At 43.6% G+C, this 26,624-nt stretch overlaps 1 protein-coding gene across 1 annotated transcript in view; it reads right to left on the reverse strand.

The window, feature by feature from the left end:
• Window positions 1-26,624, reverse strand: part of WDR83OS (WD repeat domain 83 opposite strand) — a 36,586-nt gene that overhangs the window by 3,161 nt on the left and 6,801 nt on the right. Inside the window, exon 2 of the mRNA XM_069231833.1 lies at window positions 22,792-22,897. Within this exon, the coding sequence (XP_069087934.1) occupies window positions 22,792-22,897 (106 nt within the window). The remainder of the gene's footprint in view (window positions 1-22,791; window positions 22,898-26,624) is intronic.

Raw genomic sequence — 26,624 nt, forward strand, 5'->3', positions numbered from 1 at the left:
TGATGTTAGGACTCTGGGAACTTTACCAATGCTGATCAATGCTAAAGTGCATGTGCTCTCCCTTGTAAACTTGGTATGATTGTCTTACATCTAACTGACACATTTAAGTTACCTGTAAGTCCCTGGTGCAGGGGTATCTCTATACCCAAGGCATGTAAATTAAAAACTGCTAGTGGGCCTGCAACGCAGCTTGCACCACCCACAGAAGTAGCCTTTCAAACCTGTCTCAGGCCTGCTACAGCAGAGCCTGTGTGCGCAGTTTACTGCCACAGGGACCTGACATCTAAATTTACCTATCAGGCCTGGAACTCCCCTTCTACTATATATAGGTCACCCCTAAGGTAGACCCTAGCTAGCCCAATGGGAAAGGTGCTGTGTATGTGAAAGGTAGGACATATGTCTTTATGTACTACATGTCCTGGTAGTGATAAACAGTCTATCTAGTTTCTCACTGTGAGTACTACCTCTCATAGGATTGCAATGGCAATGCCCTAACATATGTCTCAGTAGTATTGTTTGATCTATGAGAAGTAGCGTAGGCATATTTGGTATGGTTGTTGTGGTAGTGAGAAATGCTGGTGTAGGTGGATTTTTTATTACATTATAGAAACGCCACTTTTAGGAAGTGAGCATTTCTCTGTGCTTATGATTGGTGGTTTGCAGCTTACCTCCAATCCACATCTGGGGAAGAGTGACAGCTGGGCTTTGTGCACACTTTTCAGACAGCCTGTACACAGGGAGGGTGAAGGTGTCACAACAGTGCATCTGCATACGGAATGGTCTTCCTGGGCTGGGAGAAGCTGAGGCGGGCACATCTGCATCTGTAAATGTTGATCCCTAGCGTCACACAAAGGACTCGTATATCCCTGCTGATGACTGAAGCCAGTGCAGGAGGAGAAAGGTGACATCCCTGGAACTGGTTACTGCTGGTTAGAACCCCATGTCCCCCTTTTGTGGAGGCTGCGCACAATGAGTGTAAGTACAGGGGGTTGTCACCCACATTTTTAGAGCACCTTTGGACTTGGGATTGAACCTCTGCCAGAGGGACTGCCTGACTGCACAAATAACTCATCTGGACTGCTCTTCTTTTGCTGGCCTACTGCCTAGTGGTTACTGGGTAGCCTAAAGGATTGTTTTTCTGTATGTTGCCCTGCTGCCAGCCTTTCCTGACTCTGGATTGCCAAGGTTCTAGGGGAGATAGAAGTAATCGCCACCTGAATTTCTTGATGTGTCTGCTGGCTTATCTGCCCCCAGTGTCCCCTCCGGTGCCTCCCAAGGAGCCCAGCTCCTTGGCCCTTTACATACACTAACGCATGAAGAGCGCTTTATTTCCTCATCTTTGCAGAGCGTGAGGAACACTCCAATGTTTTCACTACAGCGCAGGGATAGCACTTCACCTTACTGACTTCCGGGAATTTTTATTTTTGTTTACCCCTGCGGGCGCAGGAGAGCACCCCTGTGTCACCTTCTGTGAGGCTCCCCCGTTGCAGGTGCGGTCGCTAGGAGACCCACACGACCACACAGATGAGCGCGATCCCATAAGGGGCATAAGCAGGCATCCATTCTGGGAGCAAGTGACAGCCACTGCCTGAGCCCCAGGGGGGAAGAAGCCAGCTCTACCTTGGAGACGTCTGCCTGGGCCAGACCACCTCAGTGAGGAGGAGGGTGGTGGCACTAGAGGCCATGGAGGGCTTCACCCTCACTACCCGCTGATGGCGACTGCCAGAGGGCCCCAGGAGTCAGCAGTTGCACCGGGAGGACGCGGACGGCTGCCGGTTGGGCTTCCACTGTGGGGAGAGAACCCTAGGGGCCTCCCTGCCTCCCAGGAAGGTGCAGACTTTCCTTTTGCTGCATTTCCCTCTCAGGAGGAATATAGGGGATCGTGGGGGCCGTGGCACTTTGGGGCCAGTGAGCTGGGCTGTGTCGGTGTCAGCCGCAGCCTCACAGTCCTTTGTTGATTTGGGAAGCATTACCTTAGGAAGCTCACTGAGCACTTCCTTGCATCCTGGGCTCTTTTGAGGTAGCAGGACAGGACGGAACTTCGATGGGGCCCCGTTCCTGCGAGAGGTGAAATATCGGCCCCCTGTAGAAGAGGTGCGCAGGGGCTTTTAAAGATGTATTGTAATGTTTCACTAGCAATGTTTTATCATATGTACAATAAGGGAAATGATTCTCTTTATTCTGCACACTTCATGCTGATCTGACAACTGCTGGTTTAGCAGAACTATCACAGATTTATGGGATAGTGGTCTACAGTCTAATGAGGTTCTTCTTTTGTACCAGATGGGAATGTTTCATTTTAGGCGCACTCCCGCCGATGTCTTTGCCTCTCTAATAATATGTTTATCCTGACCAGGGCATTGTGGGTGTCAGACATATGCCATATAGGAATGTTTCATTTTATGTGCATTCATGAGGATGTCCTGGGGGAGGGGAGGGGGGAGTGATAACAGCGGTGGTTAAATGCAGAAGGAAACAACTTAATTGTAACACAAACAGAATAGATAGAATAGTTTCTTTATTGTCATGATTTTTTTTTTACTTCACAATTAACACACATTTATGTTCATATCACACACACAAAGCTGCAGTTATTTCAACTGGGTACACAGACTTTAGAAGATTCACACTATGCTTTCTCTCTTTTTAAGATCTAAAGTGACCCAACGTATTGAACCTAAATTGCCTCCTAGTGAGACATGCACATATTGAAGAGAATCATTTGGTGCTTGCCTGCTGTATAACTCCAGTTGTCACAGTAAAAGGTCACAACCTGGGCACCCCTCTGACTATCGGTTTGTGGACCTTCAAGCTGTTCATCAAGGGATTATAGCCATCTGTGATTATTATATGGAACCCTCATAGCATCTAGGCAGTGAAAAGCACTTGAGAAATTAGAAACCAGATACTTCGTTGCACCCCTTATCATCAATGCCAGCACCTTCATCCTCCTTGTAGACCTTAACTTTCACCTAGAAGACTGCACCAACCAAAAATTACGGCCCATCTAGAAAACCTCAGAAATATTGGTCTTGCCCAGTGCGAAACAGCGCAACACCTATTGGACAGCAACATCTTGGTCAAAAAGCCAGCAACTATGACCTGGAGAGACCACGCCTCCATCAGTTTCAGCATAGCCATCACTCATCAACATAGAACTACCTTCACTGGAACTATCTGCCGCAGCTGGAGGAGGATCTCAGAAGGGGAGGTGGCGGAGGGGTTATGCCCTCTCTGAGCACTGGCCTGAGCACACAAGCAAATTGTTGAAAGCCATCAGCAACCTCAACAACTGGATCACAGTATGCGATCACAGGCCAGCTGGTACACAAAGGAACTAAGACAGAATAAACGAAATTGCAAGCAACTGGAGCCCCAAATGGATAACAACTCAAGACAGCACAGATAAAGTAATCTACATATCAGCCCTAATACTCTATCAGTAGCATGAACATCAATCTCACAGCTCTTGCAAATTGCATCAAGGCTAGCACTAACATGAAAATCTTTGCCATCAAAGATTTCACAGCACCTCCTGCTGCCATCAGCAACATCACCCCCATAAGATCATTACAACAAGCTCTAGGAATTCTTCTGTAACAAAATCACCCCCATATCCAGTTCTGTGTAGGGGTGTGAAATTCCTATAGCCCAATGCCCAGGACATATTGTTTGGAGTCAAGGACAACAAGTGTTCATATTTATTTTGTCCTTGGGACAAGTAGGCCGAACTCCCTGCTGCACAAAACCTTTGGCAGCGAATTTACAGGGAAAGGAACTGTTTGCAGTTGAGGAAATACTTGTGTCCATATGCTAATGCTGTTCAAGCTTGTATTTTTGGTTCAATAATGCAAAGCCTTTATTATTAGGGTGAGCGCTTCTAACTAAATGTTGTAAGGTCACACTGCACTACTGACAGTGGTTCCAGTAAAAACAAAAAGTGTACACACCTTTGAAAAGTTATGAGGCTGCATATAATGCTCCCAGAATGCTGTGATTAGATGCAACAGTTTGCAGAAGCTTGTGCGCAAGATTGATTATTCCTCACTTTCAAAATAAAATGTTCATAAAAAAACAAATAGGAAAAAAACATTTTGCTAAATTTCTGTGAAATTTTAGGTACTATGTCTTTGAAGCATCATTTAGTAAATGTTTTGATGTATGCTAGTATTTCCGAAAAATATTCATAATGGTAAATTATTGTAAGCATTTCCAACACAATTATGGGAAACATGAAAATAAACAAGCACTGGCAAAGCTAACCATTCTGACATCGGTTGTCAGTCTTTTGGTTTTGTCAGTATGTGCCTTGTTTGAACAAGACTTTTGTAAAACATTGTTGGGGGAGCTGCCACACCCTCACCATTGTAAAAAGCAAAAAAAAAGTTTTTGGTCTCAAAAAGCACACACTGCCATAGTAGTTTCTGGCACTGAACAAAACTACTTTGGGTGCCCATATGCTCCTCGTGGAAGAGCAGAATGCTTTCACTCGCAGTAAATCTAGCCAATAGATAGAGAGAGAAATAGAACTTTAATAAAAAACAAAATGTCTTGGTTAATGCCAGATATAATCAGGGGCCCAATTTTTAAAGAAAGTCACAAAAGTGTACCCATGGTATATGTCTTTGAATTAGTGGCTTTCATTAACTCACAAAAATTTACAGAAATAGACCAGGATATCGTACTCCTAGAAAATATTTGTGAACTGTATTTTAGCACCAGCAAATAAGCATGTGTTGAGTTGCTCACTCGAAAATCTATTGAGCATTTACGAGTTCACTTTCCCTCCAATCACTTTCTTCCCAACTCTGGAAGAACTTCTGTCCTCGTTAGGAATACATTTCCAACCTTTCTCAGCACATGAAAAGATTAGAGAAGAGTTGATGAAAATCCTTAAAACATGCAAGTTAGTAGGTCTGCACACACTGTAAGGCATTCCAGCTCTGAAACTGTTGCTTGCTGCTTTCTCCAGCCCCAGTACGTAGACCTGCAGAAAGGTGGCATAATAAGGAAGCTGCTGTAGTAGGCCTTGAAATTGCTACTACTATAATACCACATCTGGAATAATCTGAGAGGCTATTATCAGAGCTCTTACACAATGAGTTGCTGCCATAATTTGTCGCCGCACTACATGGCACCAAAGGGACAAGTAGATTTTTTTTTTTTTTTTTACAGGGCAAGTGATTTAAAAAGCAATGTGTCGCATGGACAAGTAGCTATTTTACTAAATTCCACACCCCTGCCACAATCCTCAACCAGACCCTGTCAACATTGCAACTCAATTTCCCATCACAGTTGATGTACGAACTCTGACCATGTGGACAGCCTTCACCACTGTTGAAATTCCTGCTACCACGAAGACCATCCACTTGGGGGTTCCATCTGACCTTTGCCCCCACCACGCCCTTACCAAAGGACTCCTACTGATCAGCCAACACCCATCCTGAATGCCTCCATCAGCTCAGCCACTTAGCTTCGTGGGCACCTGATAACATGCCACCATCATGCCCTCGCTCAAGAAACCATCCACTGACCCAGCCACTCTTTCCAACTACAGAGCCTTCTCTCTACTATGTAAACCGACAAAGGTCTTGGAGAAACTAATTAACCAATGCCTTACAGACCACTTCAGTAACCAGCAGCTTCTTGATACCACGCAGTCTAGATTTAGGTCCAACCACAGTTTAGAAACAGCACTCATCACCTTCACAGATGACATTTGCATGATCCTTAGGAAAGGAGACACAGCAGCCCTCATTCTCCTGGCCATCTCTATAGCATTTGACACGGTCTCCTACCCTACCCTTTTCAGGCACCTGCACAAGACTGGCAGAAATGACCCGCTCTCTGCTGGATCTGATCCTTTTTAACAAATAGAACACAAGCTGTCAGCCTCTCATTTTACTCCTCGGAACCCTGCAAACTCATCTGAGCAGTGCCTCAAGGTTCCTCGCTCCGCCCCACCCTCTTCAACACATACAAGATGCCTCTGGCCAATGTCGTCCACATACACATCAACATCCTCTCCTACACCAACATGCAACTCGTACTCTCACTCTCAGACAAGACCGCCAACACAAGAAACAAGTTTCCCGTCTGTATGATCAAAGTCACTAACTGGATGAAAGGCAACTATCTCATGCTCAATACCAACAAGACAGAAGTAGTGATCTTCGGCAAGAACACCTCACCGAATCGGACACACACCAGGAACCTTGGAATAATCATTAACAGCAAACTGGACATGACCGCACAAGTCAACGCCATCCCTACACCCTGCTTCCATATACTGAAGATGCATGGCTCACACGAAAAACTAGAAAAACTGTCACCTACACCCAAGTTAACACAAAATTGGACAATTGGAACACCCTCAATGCAAGGCTTACCCAGCAACTCATTAGAAGACAATAAATCATCCTGAGTTTGGCAGCCAGACTCATCCTCACCTTTCCACACAAAAATCACAACACAACCCAGGGGGCTCCACTGGCTCCCGATACACAGGAACAGTCAATTCAAACTCCTCACACATGCATTCAAGGCACTATAAAACCTATCTCAAGTTGTATCTTCTTCCACCACCCACCCAGACGCTTCCGCTACAGAGGATACGCATTCTCTTTCATCGCTCTTAAAGCGTGGAACAACCTCCCGCTCCATATCAGGGTCTCCTATCTTCTTGAACTCCACAAGAAGAGAAAGACCTGTCTTTTCAATTGACCAATCTAGCATCTGCAGGGCTAGGCACACACATGCTCAGCACAGGGATACACTTGTGGATGAGTACACATCCATATAACATAACCAATACTACTGCAAACTCACTGAAATGCTGAGCGTTGGAAATTTGCCCTTTCTGCAGAGTCTTTTTGCTGAACCCTGTTTTTGTTGGCCATAGAACGCTACATATTTTACTCCTGCTAACCAGATGTAAAGTGCTTATCCTTTCCCCCCCTTTCAGCATGTTGAAATTTGGATACTCTTTATTGGCATATTTAACTTACATATAAGTCCCATACATGGTGGTACAGAGTGTAACCTAGGCCTGTAAGTTAAATGCCACTAGTGGGTTGCAGCACCAACTGTGCTGCTCACTGCAGTTACTCAGCAAATCGGGCTCCGGGCCTACCAGTATAGCCTGGCTGTGCAGTTCAAAACTGCCAATTTGACCTGTAAAATGAGTTCTTTTTGACAAGTCACAACCTTCCCGTCAAATATTAAGTAGGCCTTACTGCCTCATAGGCATGGTGCATTGTATTTAAAAGTAGGACGTGTAAACATTTACGGTTCTATATGCCCTTACAGTGAAAAAGACCCAGAGTCTGTTTTCACTGTAGCAGGGCAGACTGCTTCATAGGAAAACACTGGTTTAAATTAGTAAATCAAATAATGCTAATTTCAGTTTGCACGCAGCTAGAAAGAAAAGTAATTGAAACACTCTTGCTAATAGTTATTCACAATCCAATTTAATGGTAAAATTGAATGCTGTATAGGTATTGTAGAAGTATTAAGGAAAAGGTACTTTTAGAAAGTTACCTTTGCCCTGCCTGACGTCCCCATAAGCTAATGTGCATTTTGCTCTCCCACTATTGCCAGACAGTAATTAGTATTTGAATAGGTATGAATCAGGTAAGAGCTTGCTCTCAGGAAAGAGATAAACAGCCTTGGGTAGGGAGGTGGTGTTGGGCCTTTCACAGGGTGACTAATGGGCTTGGCCCGGGAACCTATTAACTTCAAAGAAGAATACCCAACCATAAGCAGATGCACCTAACACCCAGCACTACACTATGTTTTTGTCACCCGAGCCCGAACACCTCCAATCACACTGGGTCTCTTGTTGACATCACAGTGGCAAGTTCTGCTGGAGGGCCAAAACCTTCTTGACAGGTCTGCTGAGGTTTCTCATATGACAGTTGGGTTGCACTTGGAATAGGCCCCTTATCATAGGCAAATGCTAGATGACACTTGGACAGGGCCCTTCTTCCCCCCGCCACCCCCACCCAGGAATGTCCCTTTCACAGTGGGCCTCTTTTTGACATTAGTGTCGAAGCCTGTTTCATAGGTCTGCTGGGTGTTCCCTGAGGTGAGTCCCTAGCCCCCCCTTAACTAGTACTTCATTTTTTTAATTTATTTATTTTACACTGAGTACTTCCTTTTTTAGGCATTGACTTTCAGAGTGTAACAAGGTCAAACAGTCCAGGATTAACCTTGGAGGCTGGTTTGGACCGTCTATAAGGTGTGGCCTGGTTCCATGGCCACTAGTCACTGGTTTGCTGGCTATACCAGGAGAATAGTAGCAGTGTTCTTGAGTTATAAGGGCAAGAGGTGGTTTACAAATTTACATGAGGTCTCAGTCACAAAAGAAATGCGGCAGCACAGAGTGTTAAACACAGGCTTACAGAGATATCAGGTGCTGGCGAATCAATCAATCAAGGAATTTGTAAAGCACACTACTCACCCGTGAGGGTCTCAAGGGGCGGGGGTGGGAGGGCATTGCTACTGCTCGAACAGCCAAGTCTTGAGAAGTCTCCTAAAGGTAAGGAGGTCCTTGGTCTGGCGCAGGTGGGTGGGAAGAGTGTTCCACCTCTTGGCGGCAAGGTGCCAGAATGATCTGCTGCTGATTGTAGTTCTGCGGATGCGTGGGACGGTTGTGAGTGCAAGGTCGGCGGAGCTGTCGGGGTGTAGAAGGAGAGCAGTCTGTTGAAGTATTCTGGTCCAGTGTTGTGCAGTACTTTGTGAGCGTGGGTGAGGAGTCTGAAGGTGATTCCCTTGTTGACGGGGAGCCAGTGCAGGTCTCTCAGGTGGCCTGTGATGTGACAGTGGCAGGGGATGTCCAGGGTGAGGCGCGTGGAGGTGCTCTGGATGCGCTGCAGCCTTTTCTGGAGTTTGGCTGTGGTTCCTGCGTAGAGGGCACTGCAGTAGTCCTGTTAGCTCCTCATGAGGGCTTGGGTGACTGTTCTTCTGGTTTCCGGGGGCATCCATTTGTAGATCTTTCGTGGTCGGTGGGAGTCAGAGCGGATCCCAGTGTGGCAGGCCACCAGAAGTCATCCCATGTGGAGGGGGTGGAGCTGAAGATGAGGACCTCAGTCTTATCGGAATTGAGTTTGAGGCAGCTGTTCTTCATCCATTCGGCGATGGCCTTCGTACCCCGTGGAGGTTGGTATTGGCAGAGTCCTTGGTGAGGGAGAGGATCAGCTGGGTGCCATCGGCATATGAGATGATGTTGAGGTTGTGATATCAGGCGATGTTGGTGAGCGGAACCATGTAGATGTTGAAGAGGGTCGGGCTGAGGGATGAACCCTGGCGTATGCTGCAGATGATTTTGGTGGCTTCAGAGCAGGAGGGAGGCAGACTCTCTGAGTTCTGCTGGTGAGAAAGGAGGTGATCCAGTCCAGGGCTCTGTCGCCGATTCCTGCATTGCTGAGGCGTGTGCGTAGGGTGTGGTGGCAGATGGTGTTGAACGCGGCTGAGAGGTCCAGGAGGATGAGGGTTGCGGTTTCGCCGTTGTCCAATATGGTTCTGATGTCGTCGGTAGCGGCGATGAGGGCAGTTTCGGTGTTGTGGTTGCTGTGGAATCTGGATTGGGAAGGGTCCAGAGAGCTGTGCTCCTCGAGAAAGTGGGTCAGTTGTCTGTTGACAGCCTTCTTGATGATTCTTGCCAGGAAGGGGAGCAGGGAGATAGGCCAGAAGTTCTTGAGGTCCTTTGGGTCCACCTTGAGTTTTCTGAGGAGGGCGTTGATCTCGGCATGTTTCCAGCTCTCCGGGTAGGTGGCCGACTCGAAGGCGCAGTTGATGATCTTCTGGAGTTGGGGTGCGATGACAGAGCTTGCTTTGTTGAGGATGCGGTGAGGGCAGGGGTCGGATGGTGAGCCGGAGTGAATGGTGTTCATGATTTCGATGGTGTCGTTGACGGGGGTCCAGGAGAGCAGGAGGCTGGACAGTGGTGAGCCTGTGGTGTTGGTGGTTGCCGGGGGGGGGTCTGAATGCTGAAGCGGTTGTGGATGTCTGCGATCTTGTGGTGGCGTTAGGAGGCTAGGGAGTCGCGGAGGTCTTAGGATGGTGGGATGTCATTGGAGAGTTCCTTCACGATGTTGAAGAGCTCCTTGTGGCTGTGTGCGTTGTTGTTGATGCGTTTTTTGAAGGCGGTTCTCTTGGCGAATCAGTTGCAACACAGGGTAAAGCACACAGGCTCACACTATGGTTGGCCAAAGAAGGAAAGCAGCAAGTGTGGGGTTCATGCAAGCTTGCCTCACAAGATCATAGGGCATGGGAAGAAGAACGTACCTCCCTATTTAACAATCAACTGAAATAATACGCTTTGGCTTTTCAAGCACACTGCATGTATCATGAAATGAGAGCCAAAGTATGGTATATATTTAGTCTCTCCACACAATATGAAAATGTACACAGCCTGCAGCATACTCTACAAGCACCACATTTTGGCAAGAAATAGTATCAATATAATAAATGTCTTTCTCAAATGTTTTTTTCTTAAAAACAGGATCTATAGGGTGCAGCAAAATATAGTAATTATGTACTGCAAAAAAAAATACAAAAAAAAAATTGTGACAACAAAAAGGATGTCAAATAATCCTAAACCATTCCAAGAGGTAAGTCTTTTCATAGTCTGTCCTTTGCAACTAGTCATGCTCTTACTAGATGAAGGGGTGTGGATTTTTTTGTGAATAATCTACTTGTCCAAGGCACAAAATGCTTCAGAGTGTTACATGACCTGTAAAATCCACGTGTCTTGCCTATCCTGATCAGTTACAGGAACTGAAGCAGAAACATTTAATATATTTTAATTGTGTTTAATTAAAAATGATTTACCAATTTAATGGTTTGTAATAATGCCAAAGAAAAACTTGAAAAGTGATATATTTTCCATAATATCCAAAGTCTGATCTTGCTTGGAAGGTTGCTTTAAAGCCTATCATACTGATTGTTGGAACAGGCCCTCTCTGCATTTTCACTCCCACTTTTATTCTTCACACCCTCCTGTTTTCTGAACCTGTGTTTGCTGGTTTTTAGGACTTTGCAGACTACCATTGCTAACCAGTATTAAAGTGTTTGTACTCTCTCGTATTAACATGACAAAATTGGCTCACACTCAATTGACACATTTAATTTACTTGTCAGTCCTTAGTACAGTGGAGGTACAAGTACTCAGGGACTGTAAATTAAATGCTACTATAGGGCCTGCAGCTCTAATTCTACCACCCACTTATGTAGCCTTTTTAAACATTACTCCGGCCTGCCACTGCAGTGTGGGCAGTTCTAAATTGTAATTTTGACTAAACCTTTTGTCAGGCCTAAACCACCTTTTTTTTATTTTTATTTTTTTTATACTAACGCGTCGCCACTAGGGTAGGCCCCAAATAGCCCATAGGGCAGGATACATTGCATTTTAAAAGTTTGGATATATACTTTTATGTTTTACATGTCCTGGTAGCAAAAAACTCCTAAATGTGATTTTCAATATTGCAAGACCTACCACTCCCTTAAAATTGGGTAATTACATTTAATAAGTGACAACTTTTGTGTGGGAGAAGGTAGGAATGTCATGCTTGAGGTCTGAAACAATGTAAATTAAAACCATCTTTAATGTTAAAGTCAATTCTGAAATGCCACTTTTAGAAAGTTGGCATTTCTTTGTCCTGGCCATCTAGTGTGTGCATCCGATTTCCTTGATCACATGACTAAGCATAGCTAGCTGTTAGCCTTTGTGTATTCCTCCCAGACAGCATCACAATAAAGGGTCTGGATATTGGCAGGATGGGGATGTGGACATGGCATCTGCCATACTTGCCCTCCAAAGGCACTGGCCCAGCTCACACAAAGGACTTCACACTAACCTATTGTGACCTTAGGCAATCTAGAGGCAGGGCAAGAGAAAAAAATATTCCAGACACCTCTGCAGGGGAAAACTCCAGAAGCTTCTCCCACTTCAAAGTAGGCACCAGGTATGAAAAGGGGACCTTCAGACCCACTCTTTAGTACACTGTGGCTATTGCAGAAGAAGTATGTCCTGCAGGCTGATGCCTGCAATGCTTGCTGAGAAGGGAGACTGGGCCTGCCCCCTTCATCTCAGCTGCCAGACCTCCTGTTCTGAGCTACAGGCGCCAGAGGCCTCCCTGCATCTGCCAGTTGACCTGCTGCCTAGACTTGCAACTGGACCCCCTGAGCCCTGCTGGACTCTGCTGGATTGAGTTCCTCATCCCCACGAGGTGCCTTTCTGGTCCTAGACCCTTGGTGTGACATCAGTTGAACTCTTCCTTAAAGAAAGGGAGAAATCCTGAAGTTTTGGGCTGTGTGCGACTGTGAACAGGCCCATTCATGCCAAGATCTTGCCGGCTGTGCCAACGGCAAATAACACAAACTCTGAAGTTTGCTCTACAGCATCGACAGCCCACAGTGACCGCTAATATGAATCTCCAGCAATGGGCATCGAAGACGTCCAAGAAGATCTTCATGATACAGCGACGCCCTGCTCTTCGTGCTACAGTGACGACCATCCGTGACTCATCATGCTCTGCGTGGCCTCCTTCACTGAGGACGGAACTCTTTGCGCTGGACCTTAGAATGTAACTTTTTCAGCTGGATAAATCTGGTCCCTGTACCCGGCCCGTGCTCCTCGCTGTTTGTGTGAACTTGTGACTGTCACATGGTCGAGCACAGCCAGATAACTGTGAGTGGCATTTATTTTTTATTTTAGGCGCTATACTTCCCTGGAATCTTTAAAATTATATTGTTTGGATTTTTGTCATTTTGATTCCAAATAATTTATAAAAGTTTACTCAATTTTTCTAAATTGGTGAGGGATTTTTCTTGTGTTGTGTTTTCACTTTATTACGGTTTGTGTGCTGCATAAATACTTTATAAATTGCCTCTATGTTAAGCCTGCCTGATTTTGTGCAAAGCTACCAGAGGTTAAAAACAGGTTAATTAAGTAACTTTGTGTGGCTAACCCGGACAAGGATTGTGATTGTTACTGGAGTAGAGTTTCAGACTCCCTAAATCAACAACCCAATTTCTCACACTGACAATAACTCCGTAGTTATGCTAGATGTGGCCTCCTATTCCACACACATGCTTTGTGTCTCCTGTTGCAAGCCAGGAATCAATAGCTCTGCTGGGCTATCCTTTTGAAAGTAGGGGATCCTTCTATCTTAAGATATGTGCATGCCCTGTAGGCACACACACACTGCAACCACACACAGATACACTTTGTACAGCATACATTTACCTCCAGCAGGCTTACCATCTTGCAAATCAACCTCCACCTCCCAAATGTTAGAGGTTGTTGCCTGGATCGTGGCATGTCATGATGTAGCTGCATGAGTTCTAGGAGTGTATGGCCTGACTGAATACAACCAAAGATATGGTAAAGGGAATGAAAATGGGTCCCCATCCTGTCCTGATCTATTAGGTGAGGGCTGACCATCATCCAGACAAATACCTTATAAGCCATGCCACATTAGAGTCTCTGAGGACATTCCCTGCTTGTAGCTGGATACTCTACTGTAGGTGTTCACATTCCTTCTGATTAGAATTTTAGCAATAAAACCCCCTTTCTAAAGCTATGCTGTTCAGCATACAATTGCTGCAACTATTCCTTCCAATTAACCATGTAAACCAGTTCTCAAACAGGAACCGCTGTGCTGCTCTTGTTCACAGTGCGCAGTGCTTTCTGTGGAGGGACATCTCATCCTGGCCACTCAAAGCATTTACTGACTGCGCCAGTTAAGTACCAAGAAAGGCAAGATAGGAAGACATTTCATAGGCAGCAGACTGCCAAATAAAAAAAACACATTTCCATAAAAACTCTCCTTTGGTACGGATTCTATAAATGCTAGATAGGAAGCCTGCCATCCACAGAGCTTGTGAAAGGAGGAGTGCTCTAAGATGCTCTAAGCTCCTTGGCAAAGGTGCCAATTGTAGGTCCAGGAAGGCCAGATCCATTCCAGACTTTCAGAATAGCAACTGGCTATGTAAATGAATTTCAAAGTGAGCAATTGTATGTACATTTATTTTACGTGGTTATTTAATGAAAATCTGGTACAGAGTTTGTCTTCCTGGACCTATGATGACACTACTGCTCTCGGAGCTGTTTAAAGGTCCTTTATACAGGCTGCATTTTCAAGGCAGACATCAGAATTTATTTCTGTACCCACATGTGAGAGTCACTATTCGTAGCTCTCAGCAGAGGCTAAACTTTGGCTCAAACAGTGTTGTAATTTCTTCTTCAGCATCTTTGGGACTGATGTGAGGGTTTGTCCCAAAGATTACTTGTTTGCAATGCTGCATATATTAACACCTTTGGGGCAGATACGGTGCCACTACTGAACTAAACCGCAAGTCACTTTCCATATGACCCTGTACATGGCCTAGATTGATTATACATGAAACAACATGTCTATGAAATAGAGGTTTTTGCACAGCGCACATCTTGAACTCACAAGTTTGAATTTGCTTTAGTAAGTGCTAATAAAGAAACAGGAGGCTCTGTTAAATGAAATATTTGTTTCGGATCACGCAATTAGGTCAAAAGGGAGAGCCAGGATTGATTTGAGGATTTCTGGTTATACACTGTGCAATTTAACCATTAGGCTATTACACGTTGTGCAATTCATAAAGTAGCTGGATATCTTTTTCTCTCCTTTTATTTTTTTTTAATATCAAAGGGCGATGCTGTTTCTGGCTCAAGCATAAGCAAGTGTGTTTATTTTTTAGGTCTGGCCTAAAAACAGCTTTAGCTGTCTTGCGTACCTCATGTTTTCCAAAAGAGAGGGACATCTAGTAACGACTTGGGAAACTGCATTTTCAGGAAAAGCTTTTGCTTTTGACTAAAGAGGGATACTGACAAAGTACTAGGGGATGCAGCTTCATGAAAGTGTTCCAAAGCTTTTTCTTGTAAATCATGAGCGAACTCTAGTAATGCCTTGAGGAACTGCAGCTCTGGGAAAGAATTCTGAAGATTTAGCATTTAACTCGAGAGGTACCTCTAATAACTTGAGATCTACAGGTTTGAGTATATCTGTATATATTTTCCAGTGACAGTTTCCACTGGATAGTTATAGTTAGGTTTGTGTTTCCATGGGAAATTGTTTTTTTGTGTTATAATAACTTTGGCATGATTTGACAAATCTTCACAAAACTTTTTTTTTAAAGTGCTCTTTTTGCGTAGTTTGTGCCTGGAATATTCCAGGTTGGTTCTTCAAGCAGGGGCCGAGAAAAAGAGGACCTCCCAAAACGTGATTTCCCTATTCATTTTTGAATAGGACCTTTAGACACAGCTACAGTCTAAAAAGCTGAATGGATTTACACCACATTTGGCAGAAAGTTGGATTCTGTCCTGAAAGAGTGCTTTTTGTGATTTGGTGTAAATCCATTCAGTAGTTAGTTTTTGAGCGATTAAGGCTCAAAATGATGGTGTATTTCCCGCCACGGAGGATCTGCAAGACCCATCGATCTTATGGTGAGATCTTATTGGCTGCCACCACATGAACAAAGATGTGGGAACAGCCATCTTAGGACTCGTGACTCAGTTCCGAGCCTTAGGAAAATGTAAAAGGAGACCCCCCCATCTCCCAGGCAAGCATTTTAATAAGGGCAGGGGTGCGCGGCCCCCATTACCTGAGTCTGAAAAGACCCTGAAGACCCCATTCCCTGTGGTGGCAACTTTTAAAAAGGAGAATTCAATCATTCCAGGGTCCCCTTACCCCGGGGTCAGATAAGGGACACACTCGATTTCTCAGCCCGAGAGCACAGGCAGGGAAAGTGTAAAGTGCTTGCAACCAGCGGGAGCACAAAGCAGCTCCTGCAACGTGGTAGCACAAAACTTTTTCCCTGCCTGAGAGCGCAGTTTATCCTGCCTGGCAGGAGTAAAAGAAAACTGCTCCTTTGGGGTGGGAGCAATGCCAGCTCTTGCTGCATAGAGTTTCAGTGCCTTGAGACCCTATGGGTGATTAGCCGTGCTTTACAAATCCTTGATTGATTGATTGAGCATTTACAAGGGGGGAAAATAAGGTGGCAGACTATCTTAGCAGATCATGTGTAAAAGGAGAGGCAGTGGAAACCAGTGAGTGGGATGGCTGTAGAGTAGCCAGTGTGAACTGTGAAACTAGAGACATTTCTGAGAGTGAATGAAAAGCTGGGTAGAAGGAGGACATCGTTTTGGGCAAGGTGATTAAGTATGTGTGACAAGGGTGGCCAGATAAAGGAAGAGTCTCTGCAGAATGTGAAATATTTTGGAAGATGAAGGAGGAATCATCTATTTCCAACTCAAGGTTCCTTTTCAGGGGCGGCAGTTGTTCCCCTACTCAATCTCAGACCGCCTCTTGGCCTCAATGAGATACCTGCGCAACCTTGGGAAGTTTTAACAATTGATATTTTATGTCCAACTGAGGACAGAAATAGGATTCTCAGAAACATTACAGTGGAAACACGTGGGTGCAACATGTACAATCGCAATCTTTGAGAACATTTTCCTGAGAGAAGAAATTCCAGGGTCACTTTTGAGTGATAAAGATCAACAATTTTTGGCTGAAAGGTCTAATACATTTCTTTCAAGAAATGGCAATAAGGAGATTAAGACACAAGTGTATCATCCTGCCAGTAATGGTGCTGTTGATAGATTCAACAGGGTGATCATGGGTTGTATTCAAGCTGTCATAAATGCAGGGAAAAAACTGGGAACTGGAACTGTACAAATTGATGTGGGCATACCAAGTAACTCCTACTGTAACAGGTTATAGTGCTTTTAACTTTTTGAAGGGACAGGATCCATTTACTGAAGACAATTCAGTGTGGATGTCTCATGGAAGTAAGAATAAGTGCTCACCGAAGGAGGTCAAAGAAAATTTAGAAAATGCACCCCAGACTTACAAAATGTATTATGACAAGAGGCAGAAAGTGAAGGATGTCACTTGAAAGAGGGTGTTTGGGTGGAGGTTAAGCTGGATCAACAAAGTGAAAAGAAAGGTGGAAGTCATCCTTCTGATCCATTCAAAGTGTGCAAGGTGTATTCTGTTTGGCAATTTAGCAAGCTTTCTAAATGTATTAAGATTTTATTATGGAGTTGTGGAGGTTAAAGTGCTCCTGGAGCACTGCTGTGGGAGGAAGAAGACAATTCTGGTGTGGCCAGGTATAGTGCTGTTCAAGTTCAGCAAAATGAGTCTACAGTTAATCTTTCAACTCCACCTCAGGTTGCTGGGAAGAAGCTTCTGCCTGGTGATGTGCATCAACTAGCAATGGACTAGAACCGGGCATACTTCTTCTCAGGTGTTAGGTTCTCCCATCAAAGGGGAGAGGGTAACTAGATCAGGGAGAGCTACATCACTGCCCACTCAAAAGATTTTGTGGTGGGGTGATGGTTGTAATATGTATGCATCATTGCTTTCTGTTAAGTACGCATCCTTGCCTGGGGTTATAGGCCAAAATACTTTACAATGTTAAGTGTCAAACATCTAAGTGAGGAAGTCAAATGTTAGTGCAGAGTTTCCTTTCCAAATTTTAAATGTAAATGATTAAGATTTCAGTTTCTATCGAACCATGTCCCGACACTGGTCTCTTTCTTGTCATAACGCGTGCCATTGTCGACTTTGAATATGTCTACTTTCTAGCTATTTTAACCATTCGTACTAGATCTTTCTCTCTGCCCCGCTCCGTGGCGTTGGGTGAGCCAGAGCAGCCTCACATATCTTTCACACGTAAGCATCCATTGAGCCTTCTGATTGGGCGACGCATGCAGGACGATGAATGTGGCAGGCAGTGGTTGATCAGGATGCTAAGAAGTGGGCTCAGCTGGGCTTTGGAGTGGTTGCTCTGTTATCCTCACACATTCACACAGAACTGGACAGAGCCCTGGAGTATTTTCTGGCATCAGTGGGCTCCCTGGCAATAGGCGTCATGGCCTAGTAGTGCCCGAGGAGAGCGAGAGAGAAGTGTGTCTGTGTCGCGTAGTCCCTCCCTAGGCCTTTCTTTCACATAAAGGAAGGGTCCACGTTTCTAGCCTAGCGGTACTCCCTGCGTTTGCCCCTCCTGAAAAGCAACACTCACATGTGAGCAGTTTCATTTGTCTCTGTCTCAGATTTGAGAGCTGTCCCCTTTCATATTGCCCTTATAGGGGCATAACGTCCCCACCTGGTTTAATCCTCTTGGACACAGAGGGTCGACCCTAGAAAAGGGGGTGTTCCTTTTACCGGGGCAGATGGACCACCTTCCCACAGACCAGGGAACAGGCCTTTCTGCTCCCTTTCCATTCTGCAACCTATGTTTAGGGCCTGTTGTTCAGTTCTCATGAACCTTATTACCTCATACTAAAGAATATACCCATAGTGAGAGTAATACTTCGGAGCCATTATTTTATGCCGCATGCCCATTGATTTGCAACTGCTACATTATTAGGACATGCTACCCCCATGGTTCCAGTTGCTGTCCCATCTGCCTTTAAGTCCTCTCATCTTATGCTTGGTCTTCCTTCCACTCATGCTGAAGCCTAAACTCCCTCCGAGCATTACAGTTTCCAAATACTGCGAGTTATTCCTAAGTAAGGCTTACTGTCCTCTTGCATTCAGATCTATTTGAGACATCTCCTCCAACTTGCCTTAACGTTTTCTTGTCTCATTGTTATAACACACAGCTACCCTGACTCTTCACTAGTAGGACAGACTGCACACACCCGTGTACCTCACTTTTTCCGTTCACAGCCTTTGGCTCCGGAGGGGAAGAGCAGCAGAATCACTGACACTGCTTCATATTCGGAGTTCTCCAGCCCTGTGCTTCTGACATAACGGTTAATGCCCAGGGGCATGAAGGGGCAACATAGTTCTGAAAAGTGCTTCTTTCTGTATACAGAGTCACTTATTTCACTGTGGATGAATAATTTTCTGCTCATCGTCAGAACTCCTATGCCCACGTTTCCATAGACTGTGGCTGCACCAAAGCTTTTAAGTCTGTTATAACCACTATACTTGGAGCTAAATTGTGGTTGGTTAAACATGCTTAAAGTGGCCTTTAAAATGTTCACCTTTGTCTCTAATACAAGAAGGGATGGGGCAGTATGCTTTTAATGCAAATGTTAAGAGAAACAAATTAAGACACTTGTTTTAAAAGTTTAGAAAAAACTACATTAAACTCGGTGTTGTTTCGTGCAAAGCAAGAGTGAAATGTATATTTCTAACCTACCATTTCATATTGCCTTTTTATTGTTCCATACAATTTATAGAACGTTAGAAGGTGAATTTCAACCTCCAACAGAAGTGCAATAAGGAAACCGATTTCTAAACTATGCAGAGAGCAAAGCATACGTAAATAGTCATGCATTCCAGGCCTCAAGTGAGGAGAGGCGCATGGTGGTCACTTGTTCTTCCGGGTACTTGGTTAGCCAGCCAGCAACTCTGGTGGTGGGGTGGTGAAAGTGGTATTCTATTGGAATTAGCATGACAGAATTAAATTTGGATGTTAAACGGCAACATTTTTATTTTTGCTGCAGACCGAGGAAGAAGGTAAATGGAAGTGCTTTAGTTTTATGCATGGCCACTGGAATTATGTGGCAGGAAAAGACCAAATTATAAGGGCGGGTTGACCAATTTATGTGGCAAGAAAAGTCCAGTTATGCATTTACATTGCCAACAGCCCCCACTAAAGTAAATGTGAGTCCCATTGGATTGCAAATGCTTGTTCTTTATTTTGTCTTTTGGATTACTGAGAAGGCTTTGGTGTGATAAGGTTTTTATCTTTTTGCCCATTCAGGGCTCCGGACCTGAGCTGCATAGAAGGCAGGCTACGCGTGGGTCGTGCCACCCCGACGCAATTTATGGGCCTTGCTCTGCAAATACCAGACAGACAATCATTTGTATCCAGGGCAATTAAATAAGCCTTGAAGCCTCCGATTGGGCAATTTCTCATACTGGCAGCTCAAAACCAGAACCCCACTGAAGGAAGGAGAGGAGAATGTTTCAGCTATGACCCACACTGACCCAAACAAAGATGCTTTCTAGGTATTTGTCATCGCTATGGGCAATATTTAGGTAGGTTGTGTCTATGCTACAAATCTGACACAGGCTTCAAAGGCGTCTAGAACCATTTGTCATTCTTTATGTGGTTATCCCTCCTCTAATCTCCCTCCAAACCTTCACTGGCCACACAATAAGAATCAAACACACAATGTAACATTTGTGAGCAACAAGAGACTCAAAGTCAGCTCTGGTCTAGCTCTCTTTCTCAGAAAGAAAGATTATCCAGCACAGTTATTGGATCATCCAAATCTACCTTCAGGGCCCTATTTGTGGAGTTCCAGAAAGTTATCAATATGCAGTTATTCTGTATGCCCATGCCCACCCAACCACGCTGAAGTCATATGCTTTTCAAATACAAACAAAAATTATCCACATATATGTAAGAGTTTCAATAAATATAACTTCTAATTATTCTGGAAGCAGATCTGTTAAAAAAAAAAACGGAAAACTGAAGGGAAGCCAACAAGCCAAAGAATTAACAAAAAAACATTCATGCATCTCGGGGAGGTGGCTATATGAACATGTTTCCGGCTGGTGCAGCTGAAAATCTTACACAGAGTGTACTATACCAGACCAAGACTAAAGTAAATGGGCAAGATAGACAATGAAGACTGCCTCAGGGGCTACCGGCAACAGGACACACTAGTGCACAAACTGTTGAGAGCCCACGCCTATGCACCTACTGGGTCACAATTAATAGGATACTCTTGAGGGTCATAGGATGCCCTCTAAGCCTCACTCCACCCCTTGCTACACTGGAAATTTGGGGTGAACAATCCCTAGACAAATTCACAAGAGTGCTCTGCAATGCGGCCCTGGCCCGCAGCAACAAAACCCGTTGGTGGGGAGCGGTGTCACCTCCAAAGATAGCAGAGTGGAAATCGAATCTAGCCTGGTGCATGCAAGAAGAAGTGTTAGACCACTCACGGACGCACCCCCATAATTATGAAAATGTGTGGGGCCCGTGGAAACAAACAGCAGACGAAGATTAATGGTAGTGGGCGGTCACTATGGATTCACCCCACCAACAAGATGTGGGGGTGGGGCACGGCACACCGACTGGCGGAATCAACTCTTGCACAAGGACAGCCAGAAGACACAATAGGGAGACAAAATTTGCTGGAGTCTTCGAAATATGTGCCTGTACTGCAGACAGGGGAAGTGGGTGTTATCGGAGATTACTGGCTGGATGTGAAATGTTTTCTTGTCTGCTTCCTGAAAAACTCAATAAAAAAAATCTTATAAAAAAAAAATGAAAGTGTTTTTTATTTAGACCAAAAGAAAGAATTACAGTTCAGCTGAGATCACACTATAGTGTCACAGACATGGCAGCCAGTTTCTAAACACGATCATTTTCATTAAATAGGGATACTGAGCAAATGAAAAGCATTCTTTGCTCAGAATGCATTGTTTGTCCAAATAACTATTATTTAGAATATTTGCAACCTACAATTTATGCACCGATAAAAAGTGGGCTTTTATATTCTGGCCCATTGCAAACTCTGGTTATAGGTGCAGCGGCAATTGCCATACACATCAATTTCCCCCTGGTGGATTTCAGTAGGTCAATTCTGCCAAACGATATTGTGTGAAAAGCATGCAATTTACTCTGATAGATTTGGAAGTTGGTGCGGAAAACACCAAACCTTGCATGCAAGTCCTCATTTTCCAAGGGAAACTTAACTGGATGGTTTGGGAGGGAGGGAAGTGGGTGGGTGGTGCTAAGCAGTGGTAAAACCTGCAACCCTAAGAAGGGCCACATATAATTGTAGCCTTAATCTTCTGCTCGGACAACTGAATAGAATCGCAGTGATAGGACAATTCAGAGTAACTATCCGGCACTGGTGGAAGGTCGCATCTTGAGAGAAATTGAGAAGCCAGCAACACACTGAGCACCTGTTTACAGAAAACTGATCAGGCAGGTAGGCTGAATTCCAGACCCAGTTTATAGAAAATGCAATGAAGTGAGATGCAGGAAACAAATTCAATGAAAGACATCTTATCTGGGAAACAAAATACTGAAAAAGTGAAAGTAGTTCATATAGAATGAAATCTGAGTAACTCTTAGGAGATGTAATCCAGGGTAATTGCGAGTACAAAGTGTGGCTGCAAGACCAGTGACCATATTCTGAAATCACTGCCATCACTTTACTGGTTTACAATAAGAAGCTGATATCAATCAGTATATTAGGTCTATTGGGCGAGACAGCCTATAACAATGCTGAGACTACTGTAGAGAACACATGCATGGTGGTGCGCTTTGTCAACCTTTGACTTGCTAAGATTTTGTGCGGAGTACCCCAAACCAGAACCACAATAGAAGCTCACGTGGCTGAGAGATATTCTTGAAAAAAGACCAGCCACATTGAACTACCACATATAACTGCTCAGCCTAAAGCTATTCTACACACTTAAAGCAGACTCTGTTAATTTAGGAGAGAAAACTGGAGGGATCGTATGTCTCGAGGCCTAGGGGTATTATAGTAGGCAGAATAAAGTCTACGCTAGCCCCCTCCCCTAAAAGCACTGTGCAGCCACCATTTTCACAGCTGTGGTAAATGCTATTGTCTATGATCTGCTGTACGCCTGGAGAAGAGTAGAAAGCAAGTAACCATCCAAAGAGACACTGGTGTTAAAGTGCAACAGCTGGTGAGAATGAAGGATGAGGTATTTCCCATGCCGCCAGCTTTCCACATGTCACCTTTGGCACCTGGTCACGCATACGGAGGATAAGCCCACCCCCATGACAACACCCTACAATTCTCACCTTCAGCATTAGGCCACACATACTGAAGATCATTCCCAGGAGGTTCATGTAGTCTGGTGTTGGGTCCTCCAGAGTTGGGTTGTTCTCCGTCGTGGGTGGTTTGTAGCTATGAAAAAACACAAGATGGTGCATGAGCCTCAGTTGATCACAATAAGACTTTAAAAAGCAGATATGCCCAAGTTCACAAAATAGTAGAGATCAGTGAAGCTTCCTTTATGGTTTTATAGGCATCTAAAAAGAGTAAGCAGTTTCAGAGTGCATAGTAACTGAGCTGGAAAAATAGGTTAGGGCAGAAAGAGAAGAGAGAATGACGACCACTCTTGAAAAACTAATATGTCTGGGGTGTTTCCAAGCATTAGATGAGATTCTTATTTTTTCAATTGCCTTTTCTGAATCGACCCAACGTATGCCATGTATGTCCTTCTGTTCTGTATGCAAAAACAACAGATGATGGATGGAATGCAGAACAAATCAAACAGTCACCTCCAGTCACAAATCTGGGTTTAATCCTTGCGTTTTTTGCTTCCTATGCCACTCCAGTTTGGAACCAGCAATATGCAAATCAGTCTTGACCCTGTTCCCCATGGAAACAGTCCAGCCCGAACTGCCAGGCCAGGTAATCCCTGGACCAGAAACAAGCTTCCTGGGACCGGTTTCAGGGTATCTCCCTTCATCAGCCAGACTAGCTTGAATATGGTGACAGAACAAGCACAGGTACCACGTCTGGGCATACCTTTCCCACTGAGGTTTATTCTTAGTAAAGTTCCCAGCAACGGAGAGGCTGGTTGACAGGAGCAAGCATAGAGAAGCAACTGACTCGTAAATCAAACAATGCATTCCAAATAGAATACAAAGGAAGGATCTCGTGCACAGACGCACGCACGAGGAAATAAAACAAAAGGAAATGAAACAAACGTGGATAAATATAACATTCCTATGAACTGTTTAAAACATGCCTACTTTACAAACTACTACATATCTCCTCTCTTCAATATTATAATAAAAATAATTAATAAATAAATAACTTAGCACAAAACAAAATCAGCATATTTTTTGGGTAGTACAGATACTCTTTTAGGAAGATCTACACTATCATTGTTGACTCTTTCATGGACATAATCTTTGACTTGTACATTATCCTGCTGATTGACATTTGGCACAATAGGCACAAAAGTGGAATCAATAATCTCAAAGTCCTCATTGCAATCAATAGGAGTCTCCTCATTACCCACAATACCAGGTGTCAACTGAGATCTTTCTGTGTTACTGTCACGTTCAAAATCTGAAAGAGAAAAGTATTGCGATTTATCCATACAAATGTTCTTCATCACCCCTGAGGACAAATCCATATATGAATTAGGATCATGTTTTTCAGTACTATTAGTGACTTTAGCAACTCTGCTTAGACTCCACCATGAATCATTATTCAACTTGACTGAGGTTTTTCCCACACATACAACCTTGAATGCTTTTGAAAACTTTGACTCACCCTTTCTCACTCGATAAGGAAGTTTGATCCTGACAAAATCCCCAATTTTCACCTTAGTATTATCAATATTATTTTTGTCTAATTCTCCCTTATTTTTCTTCTCAACTTTTCTTTTAGACTCAAAATACATTTTTCTAAGGTCAATAATGGGTAATTCTTTTCTCAACCAAGAAGGGGATAAAGTGGTGCGTGGAACACGCCCTTTGAGCATGGAAAATGGTGAAAACCCAGTTGTCAAATTGGGGGACGAATGATATGCCCAAATCTTTTCTTCAACAAATTCTTTGACATTAAACCTATTGATTATGGCAGATTGTACAGCCTCCACAATAACCCTATTAAATCTTTCCACAAGGCCATTCATATTTGGAGCATAAAGCGAAGTTTTTAAATGCAAAATATTATTGACTTTCATGAATTCCTGAAACTTAAAGGATGTGAACTGTTTACCATTGTCGGTGACAATGCTAGATGGTAACCCCTCCTTAAAAAAACATTCTTTTAAAAATCTTATAACACTGTCAGTGGTGGGTTGGACAATCCATTTGACCTCTGCCCATTTAGAAAAGTAATCAATAAGTACAATGATATACATCTTGCACCTAGCTAGATTATCATATGGTCCCAAAATATCCAATGCTACTTTGTTCCATGGTCTTGATGGAAACTCAGATTTAACAGGTACACATTTACTGGTGACAAGAGTTTTATCAGAATTAGAGCAAATGACACATTGTTTGACAAATCCTGAAATTTGCCTATCCATATAAGGCCACCAAAACATTTCTCTTATTTTATTTTTAGTTAAGGTTTCCCCTAAGTGTCCTGCGTGAGCTAACTTAATAATATTGGGGCGAAGCGCCTTAGGGGGAATCACACAATCATCTTTAAAGATTAAATCCCCTGATACTGAAATTGAATTTCTGACCTTCCAACATATCTGCATAGATGGTGACAACACCTTTTCACGAGGCCATTCTGTGTTACAAAATTTTTGAATGTTTTGTAATTCTTCATCCTCACTACAACTCTTACACCAGGCATCCTTTGAAAACACATCCTTACATAGGGGTAAAATATCATCTATAGTAGCAACCACACATTCTTCTAATGTCTCAGGAAACAATTTAACAGAATTGTCAGGTAGCCACACAATTGAGAATTCCTTGAATATGTACTGCTCTGAAATTATACTCATATATTTTTGATAAAATCCTGACTAGACGAGAAGATGCTCTACCAGTACCGTTACTGTTTAGCAATGCTAATAAGGGTTTGTGATCTGTTTTAATGGTAAATTCTCTGCCCCACAAATAAGTTTTAAAATGTTCCACTGCCCATGTGCATGCTAAAGCTTCTCTCTCAATAGTTGAATACTTAGATTCAGAAACTGAAAGAGGTCTTGAAGCGAAAGCCACAGTATTTTCTGTGACATGATTTTTCTGAGTAAGTATTGCCCCTAACCCTTCAGAGCTGGCATCAACGTAAACAGCACAACATAAATTTTGATTGAACTGAGACAATGGTGCCGCCTCAATAATGCTTTTTTTTTAAGTTTATCATACGCCTCCTGATGTTCACTCAACCATGTAAATTTTACTCCTTTCTTAAGTAAATTTCTTAAAGGTAACGCTATTTGGGAAAAATGAAACACAAACCGAGAGTAAAATTCACACAAGCCCAGGTAAGATCTTAATTGATCTTTATCAGAGGGTATGCCCATCTCTTTTATAGCTTGTAACAAACAAGCTTTAGGAGCTATACCCTTCGAAGATATGGTGTGTCCTAAATACTCTACCTCCTGGGTTAAAAATTTACATTTTTCCATTTGTAGTGTCATCCTTTTTTCTTGTAAAACTGACAGTACTTTTGACAATCTCATATTATGAGAATCAATGGTATCAGCAAAAATTAGGATGTCGTCTTGAAAAGCCATAACTCCATCCATGTTTGTAAATAGCCTATGCATAAGCTTTTGGAATACGGATGCAGCGGATGCCAACCCAAACGGCATGCGGGTATATCTGAAAGCCCCTTCTGGAGTTATAAATGTAGTTAAATGTCTGCATTTCTCATCAAGAGTAATCTGATGATATGCTGATTTGAGATCAAGAGATGTAAAGAATTTTGCTCCACCCAAAAGTGCAAAAAGTTCTTGAATCTTTGGTAGAGGATGGCAATCAACAATAATTTGTTTATTTAATGATCTCAAATCTGCACATAATCTCAAAGACCCACTCTTTTTTTTAACTAAAACTATGGGAGAAACCCATTCAGAGGAGTCTACTGGTTCAATGACACCATCCTTAAGTAATTGATCAAGCAAAATACTAAGTTCTTTCCG

This window comes from Pleurodeles waltl, chromosome 4_2 (assembly GCF_031143425.1).
Source record: "Pleurodeles waltl isolate 20211129_DDA chromosome 4_2, aPleWal1.hap1.20221129, whole genome shotgun sequence".
Classification (NCBI taxonomy): Eukaryota; Metazoa; Chordata; class Amphibia; order Caudata; family Salamandridae; genus Pleurodeles; species Pleurodeles waltl.